Here is a 25,856-nt window from a genome sequence, read left to right on the forward strand (position 1 = left end):
AAAAAATGACCCTGTTCAAAAGTTTACATCCCCTGGATACTGTGTTGTTACCTGAATGATCCATAGTTGTGTTTTTTTTTTTTTTTTTTTTTTGTTTAGTGATAGTTGTTCATGAGTTCCTTGTTTGTCCTGAACAGTTCAACTGCACACCGTTCTTCAGAAAAATCCTTCAGATCCCACCATTTCTGTGTTTTTTCAGCATTTTTGTGTTATTTGAATCCTTTCCAACAATGACTGTATGATTTTGAGATCCACCTTTTCACACTGAGGAACTCATATACAACTATTACAGAAGGTTCAAATGCTCACTGATGCTTCAGAAGTAAGAACCAGGCATTAAAAGCCAGGGGGTGAAAACTTTTGAACAGAATGGAGATGTGTGTATTTTTCTTATTTGGCCTAAATATCATATTTTTTCTATTTAGTAGTGCCCTTCAGAAACTACAGAAGACCCTTACATGTTTCCTAGAAGACAAAATAATGACAATTTACCCTGATCTTTAAATTCCAAAAGTTTTCACCCCCGGCTCTTAATGCATCGTGTTTCCTTCTGGAGCATCAGTGAGCATTTGAACCTTCTGTAATTGTTGCATACGAGTCCCTCAGTAGTCCTCAGTGTGTATATACTATATGTAAACATCTTTTATGTGAAATGTCTTATTCAGGTCAGTACTTAAACAATAACATGCATTTTGTATGATCTGTCTTATTTTGGTAAAATAATTAACAATGGTAATGATTCTGAAAGGGGGGTGTAAACTTTTGGCCTCAACTGTAGTGATGACCAACATATGTTTAACTGAGCGCTGTTAGAAGTGGGTGAGTCTAATAAAATGTAATGTATCATTTCTTAATATTTAGTTTGGGTTTTATAATCTGTGCATTTTTATGTGATCAACCCATATGTGTATGATGTATAAACACTGACGTGTTTCCAAATGTGCTGCTCAGCTCGTCCAAGACGTTGTTCAGTTTGACCTGGAGATCGTTAAGGATATCACTGGCCTCTGTGTCCAGCTGCAGAATGACACACACACACAGCTCTGATTAGTTCAATGGCTCTTCACTGTCATTATTTCAATGAACATAGTTCACCCGGTGCACAAACACCATTTTCCTAACACCAATGCAATGGTATAACAGTTCAGAGGGGGTGGAAAAATACCATGGTTTATGGTGATGAGGCAAAAGAGCCTGTAAAATTCACACAGTCCCAGTGAGAGGAGGGAAAAAATAAAAGGAAGACAGAACTTGTGTCCTCTACTGTACACATGTACCAAATAAACCGCACAGGCTGCGAAACCCACCTTATTACTGCTGACCGCCACCTTCAGAAAGAGCAAAGTAAAGGAATGTTTAACTTTTAGTCATTTCCATAATCATGTCATAACCCCATAAAATTAACCAGACTACAGTGCACAGGATTGAGGGAGGGAGGAACTATGGGTTTAGTTATTCTGGTATACTAGAGAATACTAGTAGTATATAATTTCTAAAATGAAAAAAAAGTAGTGTGTACTTTTTATGAACCAATCATAAATAATAAATGTCAGGGTCATTTGCATAGCACCATCCTATTGGCCCATAGTACCAACCAACATCTGGTTATGCTAATGAACAATCTCTCATTCTTTTAAATTAAACTAATGTTTATTTTGCTTGATTTCTGGACCAATAGGAAGGTTGAGACACAACCTGGAGATACTAAAGGGACTGACTGAACAGATATTAAATGATCGTTGCTGAAGAACACAGGAGCGAGCAACAAGTCTCACCTTCTGCTCCCTGTCTGCTTTCTCAGGCTATATTCACAGATATAAAGAAACGTTGTATAATTATGTACCAAGTGCAAATCAAGATCAATATTTGAACGTGTAATATGCAGTAAATTTATATTTAAATTCAGGGATGAAATTAATCACTTTCTGACTCAAGGGGCTCAATACACACCTTATCCTCTGAGATGTCCATCTATGGGCAAAGTTGAGGGAAAAAAATCTATCAAAATCTATATTTATATGTTAACCACTCATATAGAAGTACAGTAAAACAATTACTGTGCTGTATGGGGGCAACACTGGAGTCTATGAACAGGATAAAAAATGAAATAAAATAAAATAAAATAAAATAAAATAAAATAAAATAAAATAGTACATTTTTTGTTCTTTAATCTAAAGAGAAAACATTTTCATTCTCTGCATGAGGTTAAATAAAATATTGGTTTATTTAAAATTTTTATATTAGGCTTGGAGTTTTGCAAGATTTAACAAAAGAGTTTAAACATTTTGGACAATGAACTATTTCTTTATTGTGATTATACTGTGTATTTTATAAATAAATAAATAAATAAAAATACACACTGTAATATAAACTACCACTTTTAAACCATCTATATTTAGAAAGAAGCCTTTTATTCTCAGATGCATTTATTTGTTAAAAAAAATACAGTAAAACAGTAATATTGAAAAATATTATTACAATTTAAATACTATAATACTTTTAATAAATACATTTTTATTATATGTTAAAATGTAATACAATTCCGTGATCAAAGCTGAATTTTCAGCATCATTACTCCAGTCTTCAGTATCACATGATCCTTCAGAAATTATTCTAATATGCTGATTTGCTACTCAACAGACATGTCGTATTATTATTACCAACATTGTGCTGATCAATATTATTTTGTGGCAACCATAATGCTGTTTTTCCTCAGGATTTTTGGTTTGACAAAAAGTTCAAAAGAACAGCAGCATTTATTTGAAATATTTTGTAACTTATTGACTTTACTGTCACTTTTGATTAACTTAATCTTTGATGAATAAAGGTATTATTCTTAAAAAATAGAGAACTAAAAAATAACACACCTTAGTGACCTTTAGTGCCTTTTGAATGGTAGTGTACAAGCTACTATACAGTATAACCCTGGCTATTATTTATTTGCCCTATTTACAGTAGTCTGTTGCCCTATTTAGATTTGTGGAGGGTATAAAATGAATTTTTCCCCCGAATGTAATAAATTCCCCTACAAAACACAAGCACGAGATGAAGGTCACAGTAAGCCGGTGTTAAAGGGGCTAAGACACGGATGGGAGTTCACACACAGTTCAGACACGGCTGATCACTGGGACAACCGCGTGTCTGTGAGCTGGAACGGGGCACTTGGGAGATTAAAAGGACAATAATGAATGAAGCACAACCATGAATTCAACATGGATGATCCCAGTAACAAACCTCCTGTAATTCGTCCTCCTCATCCTCACTCTCTTCCAGCTGGGGACAGAAGCCAGATCATACAGTCAAACTGAAGCTAATGTGTGCCACCATAAAAATACGACCCTGTTGTTATGTACCATCTTCCTAACCAGTGCGCTGTGGAATTAACTGACCAGCAGATGTCACTGCAGAGTAAACCTGAGATACATTTAAAGGACTAGTTCACTTCCAGAATGAAAATTTCCTGATAATTTACCCTTATGTCATCCAAGATGTTCATCACAATTTCTTTTTTCATTCGACAATAAATTAAGGTGTTTGAGGAAAACATTCCAGGATTTTTCTTCATGTAGTGGACTTTAATGGGGATCAACAAGTTGAAGGTCCAAATTGCAGTTTTAATGCAGCTTCAAAGGGCTCTACATGATCACAGCCGAGGAATAAGGGTCTTATCTAGCGATACAATCAGTCATTTTCTAAAAAAAAAAATCAAATGTATACACTTTTTAACCACAAATGCACATCTTGCACTAGCTCGACTTCATGCATTATGTAATCAGGTGTGAAAGCTCACACGTGATGTAGGCAGAAGTACCGACCCAGTGTTTACAAAGTAAACGTGCAAAGAAAGTCAAACGCCTTTTACAAAAAAAAAGGTAAAACAACAGGAGAAAATGAGACCTCCTTGAACTGAAATACACAGACGAAGAGCTAACCACGCGTGACCTTTCCAACGTGATTATGTAATGCGTGAAGACACGCATGCAGATCTCAGAGCTAGTACAAGATGAGCATTTGAGGTTAAAAAGTATATACACTTATTTTTGTTATTATTTTAGAAAATGGCTGATCGTTTCACTACATAAGACCCTTATTCCTCAGCTGGGATCATGTAGAGCCCTTTGAAGCTTCATTGAAACAACGATTTAGACCTTTAACCCACTGATCCCCACTGAAGTCTGAAATGTTTTTCCTCAAAAACCCTAATTTCTTTTTGACTGAAGAAAGAAAGACATGAACATCTTGGATGACATAGGGGTGAGTAAATTATCAATACAATTTTTTATAGAAGTGAACTAGTCCTTTAATTCTGGTCCTATTCTGAGATTGATATACATACTGTACATCCTGAAACATGGATGTAAACAGACAAGCTTATTCAGAACCACCTAATAAACCCTGTTATCCAGGGAACAAGTTTTCCAGTGTATACAAAAAAAAAAAAAAAACATTAAAACCTGATGTCAGAAAAATATATGACAAAATTAAATATGAGATTAACTTCAAGTACATTTCATGTTTTTATTTTTATTTATTTTTATTTTTTTTACTGTAAAACAAAAGATTATAATTAATTTGTTATAATTTTATGATTACATTTTGAAATTCATATTTTATGTTTGTATTTTTTTCTATTTTTTTTTTTTAAGCACAAATCTGACAAGGTGTGTGACATATATATATATATATATATATATATATATATATATATATATATATAAGTTCAAGAACACTAGTTTTCTTTCATAAATATTATATATATTAATTGTCATTAAACTTACGACATTCAGTCAACATCAGTGAATGATTTTCTTTTGTTCTTGGATTAACATTAATGACATGCAGTATGTTTATTAGGCTGCTGTCTCTTTAACACAGAACGCTTGTGGGCAGATCTACAAATTATTTTTACACTTTCACATCTATTTACATTTACTTCAGACCAAAACATTTGTGTTTATGATGATATACTGACATATTTTAGTGCATATTGGTCAGTAAATAAGAAAGAGAAGCATGTTTAGGTTCGGACCGCTGTTCTCTGTGCTCGCGCTTCGGATGTGTGAATGTACACAAACAGTGCTCAAGTTTTTTCTCTTCCTGGGTGTACATTTGGAACCGGTTCTAGCTACTCAACCCTAATAATAAAGACTCTAAACTGTCATTTGCAAAAAAAAACGGGAATCATCCAACAAGTTTTAAAAGACATTTAGGCCCTGTTTACGCTGTCAGTTAAATGCGACCAAATTCTGATTTTATGCTCATATGTGACAGATCGGATCTGTTCTCTCATTTGCATTTAAAGGAACAATCCATTAGAATAGGATGATTTTTGCAGAGCTGATTTTGACAAGGTAAAAAGGGTGTTGTTTTACACAACCATTGAGAATTTTTAACCAAAGTATATTATAGACTTTTCATTAAGACCCTAAAGAATCATATCAACTTATGGAAAATGGGCATCCGATGACCCCTTTAAGATGGTACGGCAAGTATAAACACATTAATCGGATATGGATCACAATTGAAAGAGCTATAAACAGACAGCCAAAAAAAAAAAAAAAAAAAAAAAAAATTCGGATATAGGCAACAAATCAGAATTGGGCATCAAGACCTGCAATGTAAATGAGGCCTTAGTCAAACAGTCCTACTGTCCAACAAGCATAACAAAATAATACAAAAATGTCAAGTAAACAGAAAATAAACAGATCAGCAATGTGGAGAGTCCGATGTCATTGTCTCATGTACACAAGCGCATGCAAGATTTCACTAATCCTTTACTAATCAGCCTGAGTCTCAACTAATGCCACGACTCACTCACACACACACACACACACACACCACAATCTGTCATCCTCCTCAAATGAATATAACCAAGCAAGTTCAAAGTCACCTGATAGGGCTGTCAACGATTAATCGCGATTAATCGCATACAAAATAAAAGTTGAAGTTTGCCTAATATATGTGTGTGTACTGTGTGCAATTATTATGTATATATAAATACACACAAATTAATGTGTATATATATGAGAAATATGTTATTAATATACAAAATGATTTTATTTATATACAATATAAATTATATAAAAATTATAATAAATACATATGCTTGTAAATATTTGTTAAATATATACATGAATGTGTTTGTATTTATATATACATAATAATTATACACATTATACACACATATATTAGGCAAACTCAAACTTTTATTTTGTATGTGATTAATCGTTGACAGCCCTATCACCTGATCCAACAGGATTCATGACATCAGGATTCTAATCAAGTATAAAATCAACACACTGTACAACACAAGCAACTACTCTACTTTCTAAGCTTTTTCAATTTTAATTCTATGTAAATAGTTTCACTAGACTGGAGTTTGGGTGAGTGGCTGGAGCTGAGCTATTTAAAGCAGAAGTCCACTTCCAAAACAAAGATTCACATATAACGTACTGACCCCCTTGTCATCCAAGATGTTCATGTTTTTCTTTCTTCAGTTGTAAAGAAAATATGTCTTTTGAGGAAAACATTTCAGCATTTTTCTCCATATAATGGACTGATATGGTGCCCCGATTTTGAACTTCCAAAATACAGTTTAAATGCGGCTTCAAACGATCCCAAATGCGGTTGTAAACGATCCCAGCCGAGGAAGAAGGGTCTTACCTAGTGAAACGATCTTTAACGTTATTTTCATTAAAATAATACAATTGATATACTTTTTAATTTCAAACTCTCGTCTTGCCTTACTCTGCCTGGACGTTTTTTTCCGGTTCATGACAGTTAGGGTATGTCGAAAAACTCCCATCTCATGTTCTCCCTCAACTTCAAAATCATCCTATATCGCTGTTTTACCTTTTTTGTTAAGGGTGTTTGATCTTCTTTGCATGTTCTCTTTGCAAAGACTGTGTCAGTGCTTTTGCAGTGATGTAGGATGATTTTGAAAATACGATTGGAGTTTTTCAACATACCCTAACTGTCTTGAACCAGAATACACAGAGTTCATGGAGAGAACGACAAGATGAGCGTTTGAGATTAAAAAGTATTTAAATTGTATTTTTTTAATTAAAATAACCGATTGTTTCGCTAGATAAGACCCTTCTTCCTCGACTGGGATTGTTTACAACCGCATTTGCGATCATTTGAAGCCGCTTTTAAACTGCATTTTGAAAGTTCAAAATCGGGGCACCATATCAGTCCATTATATGGAGAAAAATCCTGAAATGTTTTCCTCAAAAAACTATTTCTTTACGACTGAAGAAAGAAAGAAATGAACATCTTGGATGACAAGGGGGTGAGTACATTATATGTGAATCTTTGTCTTCTCTAACACATCTAGCCTACTTGTACCCACCTTGCTGTCTTTCACATTTTCCTCGATAACCTGATTAATCACAGAAGAAAGTGTAATAAGTCTCTCTCAAAGCATCAGTGTCCACATGCCAGTTCCTTTAGGAACACACACATTGCATTTTAAAGATATGTGTATTTTGGGCCACAACATCTCTGTGTACCCACCTCCTCCTCCTCCTCCTCCTCAGCATTCACTATCGCATCCAACTTTATTTAAAAAAAAAAAAAAAAAAGATAGAAGATCTAGATCCTGCAATCATGTCATCTATGGGAAAAAACTCTAAAAAACTCTACTCTAAGAGATCTAAATTCTAGTCATACCCTGGCCTCCTCTGTGGCAGTCTGAGGAGGAAAGACACAAATGCTGCTTTAACATCAGCCAAAACAGTGATGAACGCAATACAAGCTAAGTATAATAAAAAATTATCAAAGTAAAAAATAACAGCTGTGAAACCACTTACTTGCGCACTCTGTTATTTATATCATTCCTAAATAAACCTGCAAGCAACTCATTGACTGTATAAATGACAACACAACAACGCCGCGTCAAGCCCATCTGGATACAACAGGGAGAGTTCTCTTAATATGCTGAGAGAGACTACAGGCCCCTGATGTCCTCTGATGTCCCAGACAAATGAGGAGAGGACAAATGACTTTGCTTAGAGAAGGTCACCTTCCCCTGCTGCTCTCCTACCTGTTTGGCACCCATAGATTCAAACATCTTCTCAAGCTGGACACGCAACTGCTGGACATTATTCATCAAGACGCATGGCTGAGGACAAAGAGAAAGACACAGAGAGATTTATTAGAAAAGATGACAAAAAAAGTCAACATATAGCATAGCTTGTACATGAAATGTGCTTTAAATGCAAGACATCAGAGGCTATTTTAATATGAATAAGAAATTAAATAAAACAAAAAGAAATTGTATACAATGAAATAAAATAAAATGAAAAAAAATACAATAAAAAGAAATTAAACACAATACAATGGAATGAAGTGAAATAAAATAAAATAATAAAATAAAACAAAACAAAAAAATAAAAAGGTAAATAAAATGAAATTAATTTAAATAAAATAAAATAAAACAAAATAGATAAAACAAATAAATAAAACAAAACAAAATAACATATAAAAAGGAAATAAAATTAAAATTATAAAATAAAAAAAATTAAATTAAAATGATAAAATAGACAAAACAAATAAATAAAATAAAACAAAATACAATAAAATTAAATGGAATGAAATAAAATAGAATAAAAAAGAAACAAAAAAGAAAATAAAAAGGAAATAAAATTTATATAAATAAAATTAAATTAAATTAATTTAAATAAAATACAATAAAAAAGGAAACAAAATACAATAAAATAAAATGGAATGTCATAAAATGAAATGGAAAAAAATTAAAATTAAATGAAATAAAACAATACAATACAATAGAAAAGGAAATAAACTACAACAAGATAAAATAAAATGAACTTAATTTAAATAAAATAAAATAGAATACGAAAATAAAATAAAATAAAAAAGGAAATAAAATGAAAACAAAATTATTTGAAACAAAAAATAAAATAAAATACAATAAAATAAAATGGAATTAAATAAAATAAAATGAAATAAATTATCATAAAATTAAATAAAATAATAAAAAGGAAACAAAACACAACTAAATAAAATGGAATGTCATAAAATAAAAAGGAACAAATTTAAATAAAATGAAAACAAAATAAAATAGAAAAGGAAAAAAAAACAACAAAATAAAATAAAATAAATAAAATAATACAAAAATAAAATAAAATAAAGTCAATAAAATTCAAGTTCAATAAAATAACATTAAATTAAATCATAAAATAGCTAAAATAAATAAATAAATAAATAAAATAAAGCAATAAAAATAAAAATAAAATAAAAAATAAAATGAAACAACATTAAATTAACTGAAATAAAAAATGAAATAAAATACAATAAAATGGAAAGAAATAAAATGAAATAAAACAAAAAATAAAAAGGAAATTAAATTTAATTTAATCAACAGAAATAAAAAAAAATGTTTTTAATTTAGATTTTTTTATTGATTAAAAAATATGCCTGCTAAAGCATATATATATATACACACACACATTATTTTAATAAATATTTATGAATAACACAAATTTATATTTTTAAGACAAACATGAAAATGGTTTCTAAATTATTAACTGTGATAATGGCTGTTTTTAAACAATCAAAATTAAATACTTTACAAATGAATGAGCAGACGAAAAGAGATTTATTAGAAAAGACAACAAACTAACTAGCTACCAGGAGCACAACTTACGATCTTCTCCTTATCACAGTAGGACGGGAAACTCTTCTTCAAAATGGCACTGTACTGCAGCAGAACTTTGTCAATGGTCTGTGAAAACAAAGAAATAAGAACTGAGCTTAACGTTTTTCAAAAGCCAAAACGTCTTGGTAATAGCATTACCAAACAAACAAACGAAAAAGCAGGCTAACATTTCAGGAAATCTAGCACAAACTCTCTGGGGCTCATCTGTGCACTCAGCGCTCTGCGTTTGCAACCATAAAACCGCTGGACATCAGCCCAATGAGCTCTCCACGTGTCTGATAAAGATTCTTGAGGGAGCTATGCATTTCTCTCAGAGAAGCTTGCCAGACTTAGTCTGGGGACTGACTGAAGCTTAATGGAAAGGGCTGCATTAAGCATTTTCATTCGATTACAATAGAATCTCATTCTTTCAGACAAATGCTTTTGCTCTGCTGATATTCTTCATTTGCTCCACACTGAGATGCCCTTTGGGTAAAAAGGGGCCATTCTCTCAGAAATCGCAGATATTTCTAGAAATGAGATAATACTTTGACAGCCGACATTTGTTTTGACAAGAATCTATTTGTGATTGGATTTGGAGAGATGCTGGTCCACCTTAGCAAATCGGCGGCTGTAGAGGGCCATGACTTTGGGGTCGGGACACTCCAGTTTCTTGATGATCTCAAAACTCTGGTTAAGCTGGGTGAAGACGTCCACCACCGAACACGAGAAGAGAGCATGCTCCGACGTCTGCTGAAACTGTAGAGAAGGTTATTTAACGTTATTTAAACGCCATTTCCATTCAGTTTTGTGTCAGATCAGGTCATCTTTATTTATATAGCACAATTGCTGGACAGTATGCATGACTATCCCTCATTATGTACTGTAGGCAGTGTTAATTTTGACAGTAAATTTAGATTTAGTTTAGTCATAGTCTTTCGACTAAAATGCCATTTAGTTTTAGTCATCTGAATTGTTTTAGTTTTAGTCTAGCTACAGTAGATTTAAAAATCTAATGGGTATAGTTACAGTGGAATTGCATTTATTAAGCATTTTTCTAAAATTACCATAGGTTTGATATTAAGGTTTTATCAAGACAGATTTAACTGCTGTGACACACAACATGCCTTTATATTAAAATTAAATGAAGCCACTTCTCATAAAGAAACTAGAACATGCTCTTCTTTTTAATAAAATGCCAATGGTTATGTAGAATAATTATGCATTCTTTATAATAACTTTACCACATTCTTCATTCTTTCAAGCAGACATATTTATTTATTTATATAAATAAGTTTAGATTGATCTTTATTAGAGCTACTAATGTGATTCACAGTCAAGAGCAGTGAGTGATTTTCTGTCTTTCTTTTGTTGCTTGATTAACATCAATGCCACAGACAGTGGCAACTAAATTAGGCTGCTGTCCCTTTAAAACAAATGCACAGATACAATGTATTGACACACATCTGATATTCTCCCAACTGTTTACGTTCACCTAAGATGTAACCGAGTGTGTTTTTAGTGAAAAAACAACCAATTCGCAATCATTTTGTATGTATTTCCATTTTGTAAGGACAACTATTTCACCATAAAAAGCAATATTATGAATGGAGCCCTTCATCTTAGTTAAACGTCTTGATGATGGATTTGTTCATTACAAACATGCAGCTTTTCTCTTCACAAGACATTAATTTTATGGACTGGAGTGGTGTAAATTACTTGTGATATTTTTATTAGCTGTTTGGACTCTCATTTAGACGGCACCCATTCACTGCAGATGATCCATTGGTGAGTAAATAAGGTAATGCTACATTTCTCCAAATCTGTTTAGATTATGAAATAAATTTAATTTCCATATTTGATGGTATAGGGGTAAGTAAATGGTCTACTGAACTATTCCTTTAACAAGTAGGAAGAAACAATTTGCACAAAATGGCAAAACTTTTAAACTCTTAAAGGCAAAATGACCCATTTGTGGGCACAAGAGCATCATAAGGCCTGAGAAACACTTCTGTGATGAGAATGTGTGAAAGAAAACAGGCACTAAATTGGGGAATTGCACTAAAAAACATCTTACTCCATCTTTTTTATCTCTCTCCAGGGCTCCATGCATGAACTCCATGGACACATCCTCATTCTCATCCAGCCACTGCAGCACAAACTGCTGGAACCAGCTGGCAAAGGCAAGACAGAATGTGAACAAATATCAATAAACACTTTTACTTCTGAATGTGTTTGACAGCTGAGATGATGAAGAGCTCACTCACGTGGGGTAATCGGGCACAACTCCCTTGAAGGCTGGCAGATCCTTCACATATTCATTATACAGCCATTTGACCTTGAAGTGCAGGTTCATGTAGTCCGCGCTCTTACACAGTCTGTGTTTTTCATGTTCTGTGGAATATGTGAATACGGACAACAGTTGGTGGATAAACGAAAAGGACACATTGACTTTAGTATACTAGATCAGTGGACCCAACTGATACTGACCTTCCATGGCATACTTCATATCCTGAGAGAACTGGTTCCACATGACCTCTGCACTCAATTTCCCAACACTTAGTTCCTGAGGAAACCTGTGGAGAAACAGGAACAGATAGACACACGGTGGCAGGAAAACTGAGTTGAGATGTGTATACATTCAGGTTTGTGCGCATACTTACTGGTTTAAGACAGGGGTGTAGGAGTTACGGTCCTCCTCAATGATGGACACTATAAGGGTGATGAGTTTGGGCCAGAAGTCCAAGTTTTTAATGCTTGGGCCCTGATCTTCTGGGGTGCACTCCTCCTTATGCTGGAAAAATAATACATATAATATAAATATAACATAATATAATATAAATATAATATAATATAATATAATAAAAATAAAACATGAATCTTTTGCTTGATTCACAGTAAAATATATCATTACAATTAATCATTATTTTATTACTATATAATTAAATTCAAATTATTATTCGAGTTAGATACACATTTTGAATTGGTATTTTAAATTATTATTATAAAAATGCAGATTTTAAAGGTGATGTGTGACATTTTTGTTTTTATTGTTAACAAAAACTATTAAAAATGTAGAAATCAAATTTGGTTTTATTAATTGTAATAAAGCGGAAATAAATAAAAAGACAAATATTTTCAAAAAGAAAGAATGAGAAATGCTGCATTGGCAACTATCTTAAATAAAATAAGTAAATATAAATACCAAAAAAAGCTAAATAAAAACATTTGATGTAAGCTGAAAATAATAAAAGCGACACAAGAACATAGGGAAATTACTACAATTAAAATGAAAACTGAAACCATAAATAAATGAAATATTACATAAAATTAGAAAAAAGAAAGTACGAAAATGTGAAATGCTGCATTGGCAACTATCGGAAATAAAATAAGCAAGTATTAGTACTTAAAAAAAAAAAAAAAAAAAAAAAAAAAAACCTTTCTACCTCCTTTTCGAACATTTTTTTTTTGTACTGTATGAAGTTTTTGGGATGTTTTTTGTTGGTGCGGCAACACATGTATATATGTGTATTAACTTGTTTTAAATTATGTTTTGTTCTAAATGAAATGAAATACTTAATAAAATATTTGATTTGAAATTACTAAAATTAAAATGAGAACTAAAATAATAAATAACTAAAACATTACATAACATTAATTAAAAAAAGAAAGAAAGAAAGAAAGAAAGAAAGAAAGAAAGAAAATGGGAAATGCTGCATTGGCAATTATCTGAAATAAAATAAGTATTAATATGAACATAAAAAAAATAATATAAAAACGTAATAAAATATTTGATTAAAGCTGAAAATAATAAAAGTGACAAGAACATGAAAAATTACCAAAATTAAAATGAGAACTAATATAATAAATAACTAAAATATTACATAACATTAATTTAAAAAAAAAGAAAAAAAAGAAAGAAAGAAAGAAAGAAAGAAAAAGAAAAAGAAAGAAAATGAGAAATGCTGCATTGGCAACTATCTGAAATAAAATAAGCAATAATACTAAAAAAAAAAAAAAAAAAAAAAAAAAAGCTATATAAAAATATTTGATTAAATAAAAGTGACATGAACATGGGAAAATTACTAAAATTAAAATTAAAACTGAAATCATAAATAACTGAAATATTACATACAGGGCCCTTAAAACTTAAGACTTCACTGGGCCCTGGGGCTATGACTTACTGCAGGGCCCCCATCATATATAAATTCAGAAATTCAGTGATTCAGTCAAGAACAGTAATTGATTTCTTTCAATTCTTTTGTGGTTCTAAACCTGTATGAGTTTCCTTCTGCTGTTGAACACAAAAGAATATAGTTGGTAAACAAACAGTTGCTGCATTTTGAACAAAATGCAGTTTAAATGCGGCTTCAAACAATCCCAAATGCGATTGTAAACAATCCCAGCCGAGAAAGAAGGGTCTTATCTAGTGTAACGATCGGTTATTTTCATAAAAATAATACAATATACTTTTTAATGTTGAATGCTCATCTTGTGTTACTCTGCCTGAACTCTGTTTTTTTCTGGTTCATGACAGTTAGGGTATGTCAAAAAACTCCCATCTCATGTTCTCCCTGAATTTCAAAATCGCCCTATATCACTGTCTTACTGTGTCGGTACTTCTGCAGCGATGTAGGATGATTTTGAAATGATTTTTGTTGAGGGAGAAAATACGATTGGAGTTTTTCGACATACCCTAACTGTCTTGAACCAGAATACACAGAGTTCAGGAAGAGCAAGGCAAGACGAGCGTTTGAGATTAAAAAGTATTTAAATAAAAATAACGATCGGTTTGCTAGATAAGACCCTTTTTTCCTCGGTTGGGATCGTTTACAACCGCATCTGGGATTGTTTGAAGCCGCATTTAAACTGCTATTTGGAAGTTCAAAGATGACACACTTCAGCTTTAAATCATGTAAGAATGCAATGCATTATAGTGATAAATTGTAGGTGGTAGATAATTGTCTAACCGTGTCTCCGATCTGAGGATACTGGCGACTGTACAGCTCCTGACAATTGTTGAAGATGTAGTCATATGTGGAGTTGAGGCAGGCTTTGACACAGTCTCGCACAACTTGACTGGCTCTCGGGGGACTCTGCAGTTCCTGGACCTGTCCAGAGTCAAACAATAGACAGTAAAAAATAAAGGACAAAATAAGCTCTGATGGAAAAAGTGGACTGAAGATCAAAAGAGATTCTGTTTTTTTTTTTTCCTTCATTACCTTCATTCTAAAGAAGGTGATGCTGGTCAGCAGGTCCACTGTAGATTTGAGGTCCTGTAATCGTTCCTTACTGCTTGCAGGGAAGTTGTTCTGAGAAACAGAAGTGACAGACACTAAGCATCACTGGTGCATGATCTAAAAATTGTAAATGGAAAAAAATGGTTTAAGCTGCAAAGACTCACTCGGTACATTGATAGGTCAATGCGCAGGGAATTGTGCAGTTGATCCAAAAGCTTGACAAACCTTTCTTTCTGCAAGACAAGAAAAATGAAGCAAAATGTATATATAGCTACAACATGAGCTCTAGTAAATAATGATTTTAAGTTAACTAAGCCTTTAAGTGCTAACGACAACATGACATTAACAAGCAGATTTTTCATAGGCAACTTGCCTGTTGTCTCTCTTGACACTATAATTACAGCTTGCAATTAGCTGAAGTGTTCCAATCCATAATGGTGATATTGAATTGTGTGTCCCACGGTGCTTTACTTACAGTAGCTGCTTTGTCAATACAAGATAAAAGGACTGCCACAACAGACACCTCCATTTTCAAAATGGTCTTTTGATTTTGCACTTTTCCTGAAGACTTGAATATGTTCATTGGTTTAGTGCTGACACATTGCAAAAAAGTCCTTATATGAAAAGTCTCCATTAAAGGATTAATTCACTTCCAGAATGGAAATTTCCTAATTTACTCACCCCAAGTTATCCAAGATGTTCATGTCTTCCTTTCTTCAGTCAAAAAGAAATTAAGGTTTTTGAGGAAAACATTCCAGTATTTTTCTCCATATAGTGGACTTCAGTGGGGATCAACAGGTTAAAGGTCCAAATTGTTTCAATGCAGCTTCAAAGGACTCTACACAATCCCTCCCGAGGAATAAGGGTCTTATCTAGCGAAACGATTGGCCTTTTTCTTAAAAAAAAATTGAAATTAATATACTTTTTCACCACAAATGGTCATCTTGCACTAGCTCGACTTCACGCATTATGTAATCATGTTTGAAAGGTCACGCGCGATGTAGGAAGTAGTACCGACCCAGTGATTACAAAGTGAAAGTGCAAAGAACAAATGGCCTTAACAAGAAAAGGTTAAACAGCAATGTTGGGCGATTTTGAAGTTGGAGGAGGACATTTTAAATATGGATATTTTTCTTACAAAAACGCACTGATTTGCTACAGGACGTTTTTATTAACCCCCCAGAGCTGTGTGAGACACTTTTATTATGAACGGATTCACTTCATTGGACTTGTTTTGGACTGATGAAGAGAAACACCCGTCTATGCCGTAAAGCTTGGGAGTGCCAGGATAAATTTTAATATGACTCCGATTGTATTCGTCTGAAAGAAGGAAGTCATACACACCTAGGATGCATGGAGGGCGAGTAAATAATACGCTACAGAAGTGTTGGGTCCTATCGTCTGCCTGCGAGATCACCAATACATGATATTATCTTGCTAATTTATTTAATTATTTACATACTTAGTTTCATTGCCTGAAACCAGCTCCAGCATAAGGCTAAAAGCAGCCTAACATTAATATTATCAAAGAACATCATCACTGATTAGCCTAGTCTAGTGCAAGTTTGAAAAACACTTGTGTTATAAGTGAAGCTAACCACACTGTATAATGATTAAATCTCTTATCACACACTGCACACGTCTGCAGCGTGTTGCAGCTCTGACGCAGCCACCGGAGTAGATCACGGCCACTCTAGTCAATGCTTGTGTCTATACCTGCCGCGCTGCGGCTCGTTGAAGCATTTTAGTAACTGCTCTCCGCGCTGCATAGCTAAGTTAGGCTAATCCCCCACCTCGTCCCTACCCACCTCCCAACCGTTAGAATTTCCATAGGCGGGATTTATTTTAATGATATTGTAATAGGACGCATTGTGACATCATAACTTCCGGAAAAAAAACGCTGTAGTCCAAAGGAGCCGTTCGTCGTAGTTCTTGAAAAGGGATTTTTTAAAAAACTAAATATCTCCCTTTGAAATGGACTCTGATATTTGTAACTTTGTAGATCTTTTTTATGCACCACACACTGACTAAAATTCAAAAAGGGAAAAAGCATAATAGCACCCCTTTAAGAAAATGACAAATCGTTTCGCTAGATATGACTCTTATTCCTCAGCTGGGATCGTGTAGAGCCCTTTGAAGCTTCACTGAAACTGCAATTTGGACCTTCAACCCACTGATCCCTATTAAAATCCACTATATGGAGAAAAATCCTGGAATGTTTTCCTCAAGAACCTTAATTTCTTTTCAACTGAAGAAAGAAAGACATGAACCTCATGGATGACTTGGGGATGAGTAAATTATCAGTAAATTTTAAGTGAACTAATCCTTTAACAAAATGCAGAAAAAAAGACAAAAAAAAGGATCCTCTGTGCTTCTATTCCGTAACTTTATCTGCTGCACTTCCTCCATCATTTACAGAGCTTTAGTGTTCACAAATGATCAGAAGTTATGAATATTCAAACCATTTTTGTGTTTTTAGTTTGATGACATTTTGTTTTATATTTAAACACACTTATTCTTTGAAAAATAATAATATAATAATAAATAATTATGTGGCATCCGAAAAATAAAATTAAATAAAATTAAATAAAATATCAATGTTTTTATAGGAAAAAGCCGACTTGGTGTTAACAGGTCTTCAGAATGAACTAGATTTGCATGTGTTCTTTACTATCTGCATATTGTGTGACAGATGAACATACCCCAAAGTTGGATGCAGCAAATCTGTCGCTAGCAGAGACATTGGTGGATGCAGTGGTGTGGGCGTAGTAGGCGTTGATGTTGGCCAGCAGGGTGCTCATCACAGCAGGGACCCCGGGACACATATACTTAGACGAGAGACATGCAAAGTGCCTGTGCGCACAAAGAAAGGGGAGATGCAGAGGATAAATTGCTTCTCTTCAGACACATCCACTATACATCCACTCTGTGCAAAGAAAGACAATCACCCTATTCTAAAACCTAGGTAGGCAGGATTTCAACGCCTAGATACACTCCTGACACAAAAGCAGTTTCAAAAGGTTTGTACTAACGGATCAAACTGTCTTGAAATAAAAATGCAGTCTTTTAGATCATTTTGAAGGCATTTTATTTGTATATTTCCTGTTTTCCATTTACAATTTCTGTAATTTTGTTGTGTTTTTGCCATTTTTATTAGTTTTTTTTAATATGTCTATATATTTTTTACGTTTTTTCTTCAGATGAAAAGAAATTACGGTTTTTGATGAAAACATTCCAGGATTTTTCTCCATATAGTGAACTTCAATGGGGATCAAGGGTTTGAAAATCCAAATTGCAGTTTCAAAGCAGCTTCAAAGTGCTCTACACAATCCCAACCGAGGAATAAGAGTCTTATCTAGCAAAACAATTGGTCATTTTCCCCAAAAAATTATATACTTTTTAACCACAAATGCTTATCTTGCACTAGCTTGAATTCATGCATTACCTAGTCATGTTGGAAAGGTCATGCGTGGTTAGTTCTTCACCTGTGTACTCCGGTTCAAAACGGTAAGGTAGGGCAAAAAACTTGGACAATTTGGTAATTTGGACTTTTAACCCACTGGTCCCCATTGAAGCCCACTGTCAGAGAAAAATCCTGGAATGTTTTCATTAAAAACCTTAATTTCTTTTCGACTGAAGAAAGAAACACATGAACATTTTAGATGATATAGGGGTAAGTAAATAACCAGGAAATTTTAATTCTGTATGAGAACTAATCTTGTAACATTTATTTTATTTCAAACATTGAAAATATTATTTTATGGTTTTAGTTTCAGTTAACAGTTTTAAGGATTCCATGATGGTTAGGGTGTCTACTGTATGTAGGAAGCTCACAAGAACTAAACAGTTTGCATAGGGCAAAAACAATTTATCAAAACAAAATGTTGAACCGAGACAACCTCTACACTTTTGGCTTCCATTCAGTGGCATTGGCTCTGTACAAAAGGTCTGTCTGAGAGGCGCCTAGTTAAATCACTGTTGATTGGCTGGCTAGATGGATCTGTCATTGCTCAAACTGGCCTTGTGGCCCATTCGGTGTGAGATATGGCCGCTTGCGTGTGCTTTATTTGAGTGATGTGCTCAGTTAATGAGCATCTCCTCACACTCCTGACGCCTGATGGAGACTGACTCATACTCAAGTCATTAACAACCACCGACATGAACAGCACTCGGGAGTTCATTTCACTACTGCCCTTGCCAGCCAAGATCCAGCTACTGCCTCACTCACTTTCAATGACTGGCAAAGTTATTATAGTTAGGCTGTAAATTGGCTGTAGCATGGGAACAGATTTGGAGAATTGTATCATTGCATCACTTGCTCACCAACGGATCCTCTGCACTAAATAGGTGCCGTCAGAATGAGACTCCAAACAGCTGATCACAATAATCTACACAACTTCAATTAACATTTTCTCACAACAAAATCCACCAAAATATTTATTTAGAGCTGTTTTTGTTTGCAAACTGTGCTTGATCTGTGCATATTTCTGCCCTGATTCAGACTTTTTCATTGGACAAAGCAATATTATGGATAGAGGACTCATATTTTAGCCAGAAGCAATTTGAAGTTAAAGGGATAGTTCACCCAAAAATGAAAATTAGCCCATTATTTACTCACCCTCCAGGCAGCCTAGCAGTATATGAAGAGCTTGGTTCCAAATAGCTATAAACGTCATTTTTTACAAAATTGAGTTCCTGCCAAAATCAGTATCGTATCTGGTCGGTATTCAAAAGGCAGTTTTTATTTTTACGCAATTATTTTATGTTTTCTCCCTTTTTTTTCCAAACCGTGACAAACGCCAGTCTCCCTTCTCTACAAAATGCAATACATCCGCTCAGCCAATCACAGCGCAGCATTTCATGCACTGTAAACAGTAAAGGAGGACACATTTTTACTCAAATGAATCACAATGGATTTATAGCATTTTGGAACCAAACTCTTCATATGACTTCTTTCTTTCAGACAAATCCAATCGGAGTTATATAAACTTTAACTAAGTTAAATTATCCTGGCACATACAAACTTTAGAATGGTATGGGTGGGTGTTTTTCTTCATCAGTCCAAAACAAGTCCAATAAAGTGCATCCATCCATAATAAAAAGTGCCTCACATGGCTCTGTGGGGAGAATAAAGGCCTCCTGTGGCAAATCGATGCATTTTTGTATGAAAAATATCTGTATCTAAAATGTAATAATCACTTTGCTTGCGGCAAATGGTTGTACATGGAAGCAGCTCTGGGCGGATGATGTCGGTATTGCACTGGCGAGTCTTGTGAAAACCAACGTTTGTTTACAGAAGCAAAGGAAGCAAAGCTTCCTTACTTTATCAAAAGAAAACCAGTCTCCTCTTTTTTATATTAAAAACCTTCAACATTTTTCTTTACAAATCCTCATTTTGAACTTCTAATTCATGACTGACACTGTTTTGTTTTGGTTTCTCCTGCTACCGGAGGCTTTTATTCACCCCTTCGAGCCGCGTGAGGCACTTTTTATTATTGGACTTGTTTTGGACCGTTGAAGAGAAACATTCGCCTATTGCCATTCTAAAGCTAGAAAGTGCCAGGATAATTTTTAATATAACTCCAATTGGATTCATATGAAAAGGAGGAAATCATATATACCTAGGATGCCAGGAGGGTGAATAAAGAATAGGCTTAGTTTCATTTCTGTGTAACCTATCCCTTTAAAAACACCTAATGATGGATTTGTTTCTTCACTTCACAAGACATTAATTGACGGACTGGAGTGGTTTGGATTAGTTGTAGATTATTGTGATATTTTTATCAGCTGTTTGGACTCTCATTCTGACAACACCTATTCACTGCAGAAGATCCACTGGTGAGCAAGTGATATAATGCTACATATCTCCAAATCTGTTCTGATGAACAAACAAACTCATCTACATATTGAATGGCCAAATGCATGTAATGTTTAACACACTCGTGTTTAGATAAAAGATAAAAGAGAAGACAAACATTAAAAATTGAAGATTTTGGTGGACTAATACATACGTCATGGCCTGGTAGATGGATTCAATCCCATATCGCATTGCAAATTCATCCACTATCTCTTGTGGCACATCGTCAAAGTAAACCTTCCAGGCATCGTCGCCACGGGCTTCTGGAATTTTCACCACACCCTGACCGAGGACATCTGTGATGTGATGAAAGAGGTTCTACAAGAAAGAATAGAGACTAAATATTAGTGACTAAAAGACTAACATCAACTAATGAGAGATCTGCACATGATAAATGCATATCAGACAGACGCTATAGTGTCTGCGAGCTGATTATGTTGCTCTACCTCATGAAGACAGGTGTACTGGACATGGTAGGGGGCCACTTTCTCTTCACCCTTAATTTCAACACTGATCTGAAGACGGATGGCACCAGAAACAGCAGACTTGTCCGTTCTTTTCTCTGTGGGATGAGATATGGATTACTGTATGTGCAAAAATATTTAACTCAAGGGAACAGTACAGCAAAAATAACCACTCAGCGTTAGACAGGACTTTAATGTATTTGTTTGTGTGTATGCACAATAAAACTACCTTGCCAAAGGACTGTCTTTATTAGTGGTGACTGCTAAGGAAATTGCATTTACTTAAAGGGATAGTTCACCCAAAAATGAAAATTCTGTCATTTATTATTCATGTCGTTCCAAACCTGTAAGACCTTCGGTCATCTTTAGAACACAAATCAAGATATTTTGGATGAAATCCAAGAGCTTTCTGACCCTGCATAGATGGCAACGCAACTTTTATTTTAAGTGAATAGTTCCATTTTATAAATCTATTATATGTATCATTTTCATCTTAAATATTTGTCTTTCTCTCTCCAAACTGAAAAATCCTCAGGAGGTTTTTTAATAGAAACACCAGGTTCTTCTTTCCCTAACCATTTCCCCTGACAGGCAAATTATTGGGATAATTTATATGTGTCGGCTAAGTGGTGAATTTCCGACTGGAGTGGGCTACATAATAATCAAGGAGGATATCTGCTCCGAAGGAGGGATGGGAGAGAGAGAGAGAGAGAGAGAGAGAGAGAGAGAGAGACAGAGAGAGAGAGAGGATGATACGGGTGAGAAACAGACAAGAGGACGTGAAGCTGAATTACTACTATTGAGAATAATTGTTATAGCAGATGTGGTGGCCAGAGATTCAGAGGAACACAATCGAACGGTAGAACGGACTGTACAAATGAGGACATCAGAAATGAGAGAATAAACAAAGGGCAGATCACATCAGAATAATAATGAGACGTGAAAAAAGAAAGAGTAAGAAATTGAAACCGAGCATTGAAATTTGGAGCAGTGGATTTCATGCTTGGGACATCCTGGAGGCTTGCACACTGGGGTAATTGGGCGAGAAGGGATGTGCTGTCAGGTTGGGAATGAAGTATACACACAAATCTTGAAGTCATGGGCCACGTCCCACTTAGAGAGAAGTGGTCTACACCATTCATCATCACGAGCAAATCCCACAATTCAGTAACATGTTGTTTCTCGTACTACAAAGAACTAAAATACATTTGCATGATGTCAGGAGACTGTCAAATGACATACTAATACTAACAGAGACAACTGACATTATATGGACTACAGCAGTGTGAACATTTCTCAAAATTTCTCCATTTGTATTCCACCGAAGAAAGAAACTCATTAGTTCAGAATAATTAGGGTGACTAAATCTATTCATTTTTGGGGGGTGAAATGTCCCTACAACAAGCACACAAGTCAATGTGAACGTTTTGTGCTCTGTAAGTGCCTTGGGTTTAATATTTTAGCAACAAAATAACCTCTTTCCTTTTATAGAGAAGTCAAAGCACGGCAGAAAGGTTTTCCACAAAGGACCAAACACATTAAAAAGATGCATCCAGCCACAATGACAGCACACAGTGTCATCTGAGGAGACACGTTACTCTTACAGCTAGTTTACAATGACACAACAAACACCAGCATATACCAATTTCGTGTCAGTGTCAACACTACCATTGTTTTATTCCAATCTGAAATGGTTAGCACAGTGTGAAAAGAGGTTTGAGTTAAGTTCCTGCACGTCCTGCACTTCTCTGAACTTGTATGGTACTGTAGAGAAATAAGGACAAGGTGCGGCCTGGATCTGAACACGCATTTCCCGCATGAGCATCAAAGCTCTAACACAAGAACACACAAACCACTAGTTGAGGGCTTACCGAGGTTGTACCAGACGTCCATTTCTCCACTCAGCGTGCGAACCTCAATGATGCTTTGGCCCAGGAAATCATCAGATTCCCTCTTCAAACGCTGCTTCACTCGCGACTTTATGTCGTCGTCTTCATCCCAAACACGAACTTTGATGCGATCAGAAGAGTTGTGGCATTCACTGGAAGAGAACGCATATCTTCACAATCTGTGTTAAAGGACACCTATTATGCCCCTTTTTACAAGATCTAATACAAGTCTCAGATCTCCCAAGAATGTGTCTGTGACGTTCCAGCTCTAAATACCCCACAGATCATTCACTATATCGTTTTGAAAATGTCTATTTTGAGTGAAAGCAGAAACACGCTGTTTTCGTGCATGCCTCTTTAAATGCAAATGAGCTGCTGCTCCCCCCCCCCCTATTTCCAGAATAGGGCAGTGTCTTTATAGCTTGTAACTCAGATACTCTGCTAAAATCATCTGTCTGTACCAAAACAAAGTTACTGGGTTGTTCTTTTTCACATTTTCTGGGTTGGGATGAGATGCACACTGTAAAAAAATAAAAAACACAATTTGTTGAGTCCGCTTAAAATAATTTGCTACCCTGCTGCCTTAAAATTTTAAGTTCAGTCAACTAAAATAAGTTTAGTCAATTTGAAATGTTAAGTTGAATTAAGTACCAACTTAGATATTTGTGTTTGCTAAACTTAACAGATGGGTAAGTAATCCAGCTGCCTTGATTCAACTCAAATATCTAAGTTGCCATTTAACTTAACCATAAACTTTTGAGTTGACTGACCTTAAAATTTTAAGGCAGCCAGGTTACAAATTATTTTAAGTTGACTCAACAAATTGTTTTTTACAGTGCACTGGGGACCCGATTATATCATTTAAATGCGGAAAAAGTCAGATTTTCATTATATTTCCCCTTTAAAGATTAGCAACTATGTGTGTCTCATTTTGAAGGCTGCGGCATCCGGAGGTTGCGTTCGTCAGCATACATTACTGAGTATGTCTCATTTAGAAAAGTAATGATGTTTTTCTCTGTAAGTATTTGCAAAGATAGAAAATGATGTCTAGTGTTATAAAAATCTGATAAAGTTGTGTAGTGTATTCCAGTCTTAAGATGTGATTGAATAATATTAAAAAAAGGCCAGTGGCTGAACCACTCAGACAAGTTTATTCAGCTACTGAAAAGAGACAGGATCAAAAACTGGGTGACACACATTCTCAGTAAAAGAGCCTAGGGCAACAAAGGAACAAAGAGTGACACTTCAATCAAAGACATGGTCTCTGATTGGTCGCATTATACTTACAAATGAAACTTTTCCTCCCAAACTGGATTGAGGTTGCCGTAGATCGTCTTGGTCCTCTTTTTAGTTTTACCCACCTGGACGGTCACGTAGGGGTCACTGGAGCCAGTCTTATCTTTAGCCTGCAGTCCTTGAGCACAGACAACTATAACACGAGACAGATTAGAAGACATGAAGTCATTGAGGTATAGAAGAGAATTTGCTTTGTGCGTCATTTCAAAGTGAGTTTTAAATTGCTGAATTTAAGTCGTGTAAAAACAGAATGACATTTACAGAAAAACGGCAATGTAAATGATCAGTGTATGAACCTGTGATGGTGATCTTGGCTGACCACTTGGATGTTCCATCCAGGACGCTCTGCTTGATGGTCTTCATCTGCTGAGCATGGATGGCCTTGCTGACCACAAACACATCTCGGATGACCTCAAAGATCTCAGGCTTGTTCCTCTCACGAATCTTCATGCGATCCTTCATGGCCATAATGATGTTCTGAGTGCGGTCCTCAGCACCATGTTTGGAGCTCTTTTCAGCCGCACCTGAATGAAAGAGTTAATGATGGGTAATTTGATTCACTAAATGAATTTAACTTATGTAATGAAATTCTACAATTAAAGAGAAACCAGGGTATTAAGACTTGTATGGCTTGACATAACATAAATGATGTCTCTTACTGAAATATGTAGTAGAAAACACATTAAAGAATTACATAATTTAAAAATTTCCACATCGTTTCACATTTAATTTTCAGTCGAAGGGCAACAAGAGAATCACTGTAAGCCTTTACTCCTTTCCTAGCGATAAGAAGAGGAGAAAATAACGGCAAGATGCCTGTGGATGAATAAAACTTTCGGAAAGACCTGCGTCTTTGTTCTCTCCACTTCAGCCCTGATGCCTTTGAGGCTTTTAGTGGACCACAGCTACTAAGGAGCTTACAAAAGGCAGAGACAAGAAATGCTAGATGCCATCCTGGCAGGATGTAAACATGCCAACGCTTGTCATGACGAAGCTTCTCAATGCAGGTTTCACTTGATAATAGGCTCCTTGTGGGGAAAAAAAAAAAAAAAAAAAAAAATCGATGATACGACATTTGGTTTAAAGGGGTCATCGGATGCAAAGTCCACTTTTACATGTTGTTTGAACATTAATGTGTGTTGGCAGTGTATGTACAAATCTACCCTATAATGATAAAAATCTATGCAGTGGTTTTTAATTAATCTGTAAAAATAATATCCCCTTTTTTTTTTTTTTTTAAATCGAGCCATTCTCAGATGAGGCCACTTCCACGATAGTTGGTTGACATGAGCGTCTTATCATTGTTTCGATGCAGGAACAGGGATGTAAATTAGACAAGAATATCTCAGATTGAGTAATTGAGGTGTTGTGTTGCCGGATGTAATAATGAACATAGTGGTCGACATTTACTCCTGACATCTGAGCCGCTGAAGATGTTGTGGATTACATTTG

General features: G+C 34.8%; 1 protein-coding gene across 1 annotated transcript in view; it reads right to left on the bottom strand.

Moving 5' to 3' along the window:
* The window catches only part of unc13bb (unc-13 homolog Bb (C. elegans)), a 110,262-nt gene that overhangs the window by 9,803 nt on the left and 74,603 nt on the right, over nucleotides 1–25,856 (bottom strand). Inside the window, 17 exon segments of the mRNA XM_051120513.1 lie at nucleotides 929–1,017; nucleotides 8,045–8,122; nucleotides 9,668–9,745; nucleotides 10,274–10,417; nucleotides 11,736–11,832; nucleotides 11,926–12,052; nucleotides 12,149–12,234; nucleotides 12,322–12,452; nucleotides 14,629–14,769; nucleotides 14,881–14,970; nucleotides 15,063–15,131; nucleotides 17,601–17,751; nucleotides 20,910–21,073; nucleotides 21,202–21,317; nucleotides 23,091–23,260; nucleotides 24,396–24,537; nucleotides 24,701–24,928. Coding sequence (XP_050976470.1) covers nucleotides 929–1,017; nucleotides 8,045–8,122; nucleotides 9,668–9,745; nucleotides 10,274–10,417; nucleotides 11,736–11,832; nucleotides 11,926–12,052; nucleotides 12,149–12,234; nucleotides 12,322–12,452; nucleotides 14,629–14,769; nucleotides 14,881–14,970; nucleotides 15,063–15,131; nucleotides 17,601–17,751; nucleotides 20,910–21,073; nucleotides 21,202–21,317; nucleotides 23,091–23,260; nucleotides 24,396–24,537; nucleotides 24,701–24,928 — 2,101 coding nt within the window.

This window comes from Labeo rohita, chromosome 10 (genome assembly GCF_022985175.1).
Source record: "Labeo rohita strain BAU-BD-2019 chromosome 10, IGBB_LRoh.1.0, whole genome shotgun sequence".
Classification (NCBI taxonomy): domain Eukaryota; kingdom Metazoa; phylum Chordata; class Actinopteri; order Cypriniformes; family Cyprinidae; genus Labeo; species Labeo rohita.